Source organism: Lactuca sativa, chromosome 6 (assembly GCF_002870075.4).
Source record: "Lactuca sativa cultivar Salinas chromosome 6, Lsat_Salinas_v11, whole genome shotgun sequence".
In the NCBI taxonomy this organism is placed as follows: Eukaryota; Viridiplantae; Streptophyta; class Magnoliopsida; order Asterales; family Asteraceae; genus Lactuca; species Lactuca sativa.
Genome location: NC_056628.2, coordinates 12,638,267 through 12,647,277, shown reverse-complemented (window position 1 = coordinate 12,647,277; position 9,011 = coordinate 12,638,267). Strand labels below are relative to the sequence as shown.

Here is a 9,011-nt window from a genome sequence, read left to right as displayed (position 1 = left end):
GATTTACTTTGATTAGAACTTGTTGTAGAATGAGGTTCATTCTGTCCTTCGCCTTGATCTCCCTTTTTAACCTCTAAATTTGTTTCTCATGAAGAACATGATTCTACTTGATTAATTCATTTGTAACAGATATCATGTTGTCATGAATATTCAACATCTGTTCTACTGTTTCGATGTGATTTTGGAGGTTTTCTTCATATCGCTTGTCAGATTCTTCCAAGGTATGTTTGATCCATAGGGAGATAAGTTGATCTAAATTCCGCTCTCAGTCTTGAAGGGAGGGAGTGGCAGACTTGATTTCCGAAATGGATTTGAGAACTAAATCCAGTTTGGAATCAAATGATCTGACCTGAGCATTGACCGAATCTACCTTTGCACAACCTTGTCGACTTTGTCTCTCATTTCAAGTAATGCAAAAGGGTCAACAATAAGTTCATCCAAATAGCCCTTGTCCGAACTTGATCCTTCAACTGATTCATTGGATTTGCTTTTGTCGTCACCATCACCATTGTTGTCATCATCATGGCCTAAATCTACAATATCATTATTTCCCTCGCCATTATCATCACCAACCTTCATTTCGCCTGATGAGGATTGTAGATAAAAATTAACCTTTGGTTTAGAAGAAGAAGGTTGCATGAACCTGATCTAGTCAATCAGCTTTTGAACACTTGTGACAACCATATCACCTTCTTTAAAAATCATCTCAATACCAACTCTGTCTTTTTCTTCAAAGTTGACTTCATTTGAAGGATCCTTTGAAACCTTGATTGGTTCAGGAACATCTCATTCTGGTTTGGTTACATCGTGAGGTGGATCATCCGAAATAGGTGTTGACTTAGCAACATCACTTTTATCATCATTTGTCCGAGGAGGATCATCTAAGAGAGTGGTGGTCTCAGGAACATCTACACTTGGCTTTTTGGTAGCACCATCCGGTGGATCATCCAAAGATTTGGGAACATCACCGGATTGAGTCCAGAATCTTTCTACTTTCGAGAAAAGATCTTTGCCGGAAATATTTCTAATATCATTCTCATCAGGAAATATCCCAAGGACTTGTTCTTGTTTCTTCCGAACAATGATGAACATGAACAAGTGAGTAAACTGAAATTTTTAGATAGAGAGATACAAAATATTACAATGAAGAACACTCATACAAATGACCACATACCTCCACTTTATATATTAGTGGATGGAATATGCTTTTATACAAGAGATATTCTAACATAATAAATCACTCAGCATTGTAGAGCAGTTCCTGCTCCAACACATATCAAAGCTCATTTCCATAAATGTCATTTTGGTTCTTTCTTGTTTGGAAGCATTATGGTTTAGATCCAAACTCAATTTTGTTAAGGATCAAAACTTTGTAGGATGAACTCAATCAAGGTGAAATGTTAAAATTTGATAGTTTTCGTTCCTTTTATGGGGTGGACCAACATTCGACTCCAACTAGATGATAAAATCAATCGAAAGACTGGCTATCTCCAAGCATTTGGTCACTATGTTAGAGCTACATGAAAAATTATTAGATTGGTCCGTAAATTTTTTCTTGTGTGTTTTGGGCTTGACCGAGGGCCTAATTTTTATAGAAAGTCACAATATGGTTTTTCCTGATAAATTTGAGGCCACTCGTAAAGGTGATAGATATGCGATATACACAGCTTTTAGAAGGTGATACACATTCAATATGCATAGCTATGAGTATTTTCTTAATAAATTTGAGGCAACTCCTAAAGTTGATACACATGCGACTACGAGCAACTTATAGAAAACTTAAGAAAGTTTCAAAATTTTAAGCTTTTTGTAACTAGTATTGTTGAGTGTTTTCATCAAATCATATTCCTTTGATTTAGAGGGTTCGGGGAACACATTGTAATCACGTTGAGTGATCAACTGAGCGGGTTTTACACCCTATCAACTCATTGCTATTATGAGTTTGTGTTTTGTAATCGGTCGACTTTGGTACTCGTTGGAATAAATGATCTTTTCTTCTCATGTGGATGTATATTATCACCTCAATAGTGGAACCAAATAAATATATGTTATGTACATATCTCATGTGGTTAGTATTATTATTATCTATTTAGGTTTATTGTTTATTTATTCAAATGCTATCGGTCGATAATTCTTGGTTAACTATCTATCAAATTAGTTTTATAGCAATCATTGATTGTCTGTTCACATGAGGACCATGAACATTTTATGATATTATTCATCACAAACCACCAAAATCTTCCTACTTCACTCGATGCTTTGGTGGTCAACGCCACTCCTAGTCTCCCAAAGTAGTTTTCTAAATAACACATTCAGTATTATATCCAACATTGTTCTACTGTAGGCCCAGTATTATATCCAACATTGTTCTACAGTATTATATCCAACATTGTTCTACCGTAGGCCCAATATTATATCCAACATTATTCTACCGTAGGCCCACCAGTGCATCCTCATTATGTAACTTCCATCTTCCTCTCATGCACATTCTTTATCGACCAACTTTCAGAGTCATACAACATAGTTAACCTAACTGTCACCCTATACAAATTTCCCTTCGGTTTCAACGAGACAATGATGTCCCACAAACATTATAATGTTTGAAAGCACAACGTTGTAATAAAAGCATTTGAACGTACGATGCTACAATGTACATATAAACAAATTATGTTATTATTTCTTGCATTTAGCCCAATTTATTACTGTAAAAGATTAGCACACATATACATACCATAAGTTGTGAAGTAAGCTACTAGAAATGCATATCAAACAAGTACTGCTCTTTCTTAATGAACATCTTTAATGTTGATACATACAAAAAAACAGCATTACAAAATGTTGAAACAACTTAGGTTAGAAATAAATCGTTCTATGAGATTACAAAAACTTAATAATACACTATATATTAAGGGTATACCGACTTCCTTATTCTCAATCAACTTTTAATTCTTTCTCTTTGTGTTCTTCATCACCAACTATGGCTCCTTGATGCACAGATCCCAATATGTTTCTTAATTTAACACACAACTTTTAACAAAAATTGATCTATAAAATATAAAATCCCAATACATTTCTTAATCTTGGGTAATCAGATATTGAGTGGTTCTGCCTCCAATTCTCTCCCCTTATCTTGCCCTATATCAAAGCATACAAAATCAACTATTCACTCAAAAAAGAAAACATTTGTTCATCCCAAAAAGAATCTAGAGTAAATTACAAATTTGGTCCTTGTGCTTTACTCAAAACGGCATGTTTGCTCCAAATTTTGAAATCTTCTCAAAGTTAAGACTTGCATTCATTTTCGATTTGTAAAGCACATGGACCAAACTTGGGATTTTGAGTAAAACACAGGGACTAGATTTGTAATTTACTCAAGATAATAAAAAACTTACTTGATCTTTCTGCAACCCCCAAAAGCCGCCTTTGCAACATAGATGCAATGAAAAGGAAAAAGGAACACATTCCAAACATTACAGTAATTGGGAATGCATCAACCTTAATAAAAAGATTAAAAAAAGTCAATGAATGGTCAAATGTATACATGTAAGCACAGCTAGATATATTGTGAGAGAGAGAGAGAGAGGGACTCACATTATAAAGTACAATGCATACAAAGATATTAAGTGGAATCCTGAAAAAGTTCATAATTGTACTTCTTGCTTCTTCAGGAATATATTGAGACCTCATTTTCATAATAGATGGCCAAAATAACCCAACACAAGCTTCAAACACACAGAATCCAATCAACTGAATACACCCTGCAAATTTTATACTTCCACCTTTCTCTTTCGAAGGAGCCACCAAAGACTGTAAAAAAAAAACTCATTCTTCAGATTATTTGCATACATTAATTCAAAAAAGAAAAGCTTTATGTCATTAATGGGTAACAAAATGTTTTATGATATTACTTCTTTAGTACAATAGTGTTTTTTAACATTTCAAAAAGTTTGTTACCCATTGATGACATGAACCCTTAAAAATGAGGTTAAAAAGTTTGGCGTACACTTGTGATGACTGGAAGCAAGAGAGAGGCTGAAGAGATGATGAAGACAATTTGCATGTAGCTTTCAACTTTGATTGATGCACGTGCTAATAAACGAGAAGCTAAAGAGCTTCCTAACATGGAAGATAACATGAAAGTAGCAAAAATGAAACCATGTGGAATGTCTTCACCATTTGGGCTTAAAGCAGGTGTCCATAAGAACACAAAAGTGTACATTGAACCCTCGAACAAAGATTGTATCGCACCCAATAATGCTATCTTTTCATCTGTTTTTACACACAAAAAATAAAAGAAACTATTAGGTCCAAATTTAGAAGGCAGAATGATATGCACGCATAATTACAAGATTGCCACTTTGGATTCTTCATGCTTCTCCTGTATATATATATATATATATATATATATATATATATATATATATATATATATATATATATATATATATATATATATATATAGAGAGAGAGAGAGAGAGAGAGAGAGAGAGAGAGAGAGAGAAACCTGATGCAATTGCTACAGCAGCACCCCTGAATTGGGTCATAAGATCTTTGCTTTCTGATGAGTCACCATAATTTTCAGTCCATGATGATATGATGATGGCCATTCCAATGGCAAGAAAGATTGAAGCTGCATCAAATGGAGCAACAGGTCCCATGGCCAATGAACCAACTAAAAGATTTCCAAATAAACCAGCTAAAATGGCAACTAGTCCATTCCCAAGAAATATTGCCTTGGAGAATGTAATTGATAGCCATTGTTGCTCAAAACCTCTCTATAAATGCAACAAAACAAGAGCATTAGAACCATACACAATATAAAGGGTATATTTAGTAATGTAATATTATATCTCACCTTGTTGTGTTCAGCAACTAGCCATGATTCGAAGGCTGAAAAGAGGAGAGAGGTGGCAATCCCTCCCAATATACGCCCCACCATTAGAATTCTGTACTGAGGTGAATGCTTGGTGATGCAACTCAGAATGTAGGTTATGCAGTAAGTAATTGAAGCTCTTTTTCGACCACTGAATTTGGCAGAAACGAGTTGAATCAAGTTAAATTGAGGAGGATAATTGTTTAAAGTTGAAAAGATTGACTGGAATTTGGAAATTACTGTTTGTCAGCTAAGGATCCAACGATTGTCCCAAAGAGCATGGAAGATCCGAAACCAGCAATGAAGAGCTGCCCGATATCTCCTTTCCCGAAACCGTAAGTGGTGTAAAGGTAGTAGACATAAGGCCCCTGCAACCAATCACCAGCTACAACCACCATGAAAGAAAAAACTTAGTCACAAGTCATAACACAATCATCAAAAGTAACCAATGAGTTGTAAAGGATCTAGACTATCCCGATCTAACTCAAAGCTATTAGAACATAGTCAATATACTAGCCCAGATCCAAAAGGGTTGTAAAATTTAGCAGCATTTAATGCAAATCTGGATAATCCAGATCTAATTCATTCCGATAAATGCCGAATTACAAGTGTCAACTCAAATCATGAACAATTGGTAACGAGCATATACAGAAAATGATAATGTGGACGAGATATAATGATAAGGGAAGTAGAAAGGTACCCATCATAAGGGAGTAGACGAGGAGGTAATTGTTCTTGAAGGAATTGAAAGCAGAAGGAGTATTGATTCGATCTTTGTTGCTCTTGCTGAGCTCCATTGTTGCAACGACAACTCCTAAGGCCCCAAACACTATCAAGTAGAATAGCTCCATGGTTATCGATCTCGATCTCGATCTAAATCTGTGTTTGAGATGAGAGTGTGTATGGAAAAAGAGAAGACCCTTGAAAATCTGTGTAGTGTTCGCAATTTAAAGGAAGTGATGAGAAAGTGGAATGTATGTTAACCCCTCGTCACGAGCCGTCGACCTCTAAACATCGTAGCCAGAGTGTCGGTAGGGCGCATAATCTAAATTATTTTTGGTGTTTTTCTTTTTCTTTTTCTTTTTTCTAGGATAATTGCAAACAAACAAACAAACGCGTTTTATTTCCAAAAACCAAAAAAAAACAATAGATTATTGTTTGTTGGTAATTGAACAACTATTTTAAAAATAATAAATGGTTTTATTTGGTTGAATAGCAGTAATGAAGAAGTAGAGTAAATAGCATAATCGATAATGGGATATACATGGCGATTATATAGAAAGATATTTAAATAGGAATTATGGTTAGTGACTAACGAACTAATATTAGCATATTCATTAAGACATTTCACCAAATATCTTGTGTGCACCATTGATCTCTGATAATAGGATGAGGGAAGGGATGGCTTGATTCTTGGAGTGTGTTGAGAAAAAATAATGTCATTGCTTTCCTTTCGGCCATTGGTACAAAATAAAAGGTTTAGTTCCTAAAAAATCCTAATTGAGTTTGTTTTGTATAAATTAGTATTCTATATAAATATTTTTAAAAGTATAATGCATGCTTATAAGAGTTTTTTTATATCATATGTAGGTATAATATAATTTTCAGTTTATCTTAATATATAGTTTTACTTATATTTATCAACGTTTATTTAAAAATAAAAAAGTTAAAACATAATAATTTTCATAAGAGCATAGTACGTCCAATAAATTATCTTGGTAAAATGACAATGTTACACATATAACTATGGCACCGAAAAAACGCAAAACTAAAAGTGATCCAAAATGGCAAATGCCACCTAGAACATTCTATTACACCCAATAAAATTAAAACAAGAGGCGTACAAAATGGCATAAGCCACCCATAAGGCCATAGCATACAAATATTGGGATATAATACCACAAAAACATTCACGGTTTGATGTGAGCATGTCAACAAGACAACAACGATTATGAGGTACGAGAGTAGGATGGAAATAATAATCAACCAAGATACCAATGACGAATATTTTAAAAGCGTTGTAAACAATAAACCAAATATACATACTAACCACACAAAATAAACATCTATTTGGTTCACTCATTATCGATATGATCATTTACGTTGATACGAGGACATGGGATCTTTTAGCGAGAACCAAAACTGAACAATTACAAAACACTAAACGAAATAACAATGTATTTCTTGTGATAATTGAAAGGGATACCTCACCAATATGGGAGGATTTGAATATATATTAACAAAATAAAGTTATTACAGGAAGATAAAATAAAAAGAACAAAATAAAATTATTACAGAAAGATATACAGAGAATAATTTACAAGATAAAATAAATCAACTATTTAATGTAATTGATTCTGTTGATTTATTCCTAATATCCCCCCGCAAGCGAGATTGTGGTGGTCCAAGACGAAGCATAGCTCGAAAGAATTCAAATTGTGGACGTGAAAGACTTTTTGTGAAAATGTCCCTGAAGCTTGGTAGAAACAAATTTAGTATACAATCTACCAGATGAAACGAGCTCACGAATAAAGTGATAATCAAGATCAATATGTTTTGCCCATTTATGAGACACCGGATTTTGGCTTAGGAATAGAGCACTACGGTTGTCACGTAAGAGAGTTGGGCGATCTGGCGGTAAAGCATGAAGTTCGCGCAACAAATGAGTGACCCAAACGATTTCAGCAGCGGTGTTTGCCATTGCCTGATATTCCGACTCACAGCTTGAACGAGCAACTGTAGGCTGCTTTTTAGCACTCCACGAAACTATATTACCCCCAAGAAAAATGGAGTAACCATATGTGGACCTTCGGGTTTCTATACATCTAGCCCAATCAGCATATGAATAACCCAAAATAGATGTGTCATTAAGCTTTTTGAAAGTAAGCCCAAAAGAAACGGTACCCTTAATATAATGAAGAATTCTCTTGACACCTTGAAAATGATCTGTCGTAGGGTTTTGAAGAAACTGACTTACTTGATTAACTGCATATGAAATATCAAGCCGAGTAATGGTCAAGTACTGAAGCGCGCCCACAAACGAGGGATACTCTGTTGGATTATGTAACGCCCATAGATCAGGGCTAGTCAATTTAGAGACAATAAGAGTCAAAAATGACTTTTTGATAGAAGATTATTTAGGATGAATAATCCTAACTACGTTGTAGTATATGTTACAAGGTTTCCGTACATATAAAGAACGCCAAAATCCGAGTTATAACGAAGAAGTTATGACATGTCAAAGTTTCGCGACAGAACCGACACGACACAGCGCGACGTAAAAAGTGAATTTACGTTAGAGCGATATTTAGCCTTAGCAATCTAAACGAGAATCGGAGATCTCGTTGTTGGTATCGAAGCGATAAAAAGTTAGGCGAGAACGGACGTCAAACGAAGAAGTTATGAATTTATAACGAAGTTTTCTGTCGCGGCCTATTAAAAATAAATAATAAAAATAAAAGTCAAAATTAGCCGACGGAGTCTAAACGAAAGTTGTAGAGCGTAGTCTCACCTTCGCATGGATATAAAGAACGTCAAAAACGGAGTTCGTATGAAGAAGATATGAATTTCCGAAGTTTATTAATCAATTTGTATTTAAATTTAAAAGGAAATTCGGAAGCATTATCCGAAGGAGTCACCGGTCTGATCCGAGGTACGCGCTGCGTACTCGAGTACGCCCCGCGTACTCCGAAGTGTCGACATTCGCAGCAAGTGGCTTCGGATGACGCACGCAGTGACGTTTTTCGGACCAGTACGCCCCGCGTACTGGCGTACGCCCCGCGTACTCCGAGGCTCCAGCCTCCTATAAATAGGATGCGAGGGCAGCCGACCCAATTGCCAATTTCTTCTCTTTTCTCTCCCGTTTTGAATCGTTTTGCGTGCCAGAAATACCCCGAAGCCCCGGTATTATACCCTAACCCCGAGGCAAGTCCCGAGATCCCGAAGATCCCGAAAAGTGTGGTTCCCGAGTCGAAGCTCTGCCCGCGAGAAGTTTGATTTTCGAGGAGATCTTCCAGATCTGCTGAGGAATACTACTTCTATAAGCCGTAGTGCTGTCGGATCGTCTTCTGATCAAGTGAGTGTGTAGTTATTTTCTTCTAATACAATAATACGAAGTATTTTATATAAAAATACGTGC

The 9,011-nt window shown here is 35.6% G+C and overlaps 1 protein-coding gene across 1 annotated transcript; it reads right to left on the bottom strand.

Annotated features, from left to right (window-relative positions):
• Positions 1–2,765: 2,765 nt before the first annotated feature.
• LOC111880872 (uncharacterized) lies at positions 2,766–5,858 on the bottom strand. The gene is made up of 8 exons (XM_023877282.3): positions 5,574–5,858; positions 5,114–5,258; positions 4,856–5,024; positions 4,505–4,775; positions 4,004–4,269; positions 3,592–3,807; positions 3,393–3,495; positions 2,766–3,135 (listed from the first exon to the last, which is right to left on the bottom strand). Exons 1-8 carry the CDS (start codon positions 5,722–5,724, stop codon positions 3,089–3,091), a joined length of 1,368 nt encoding a protein of 455 aa, XP_023733050.2. The 5' UTR covers positions 5,725–5,858; the 3' UTR covers positions 2,766–3,088.
• Positions 5,859–9,011: the final 3,153 nt, after the last annotated feature.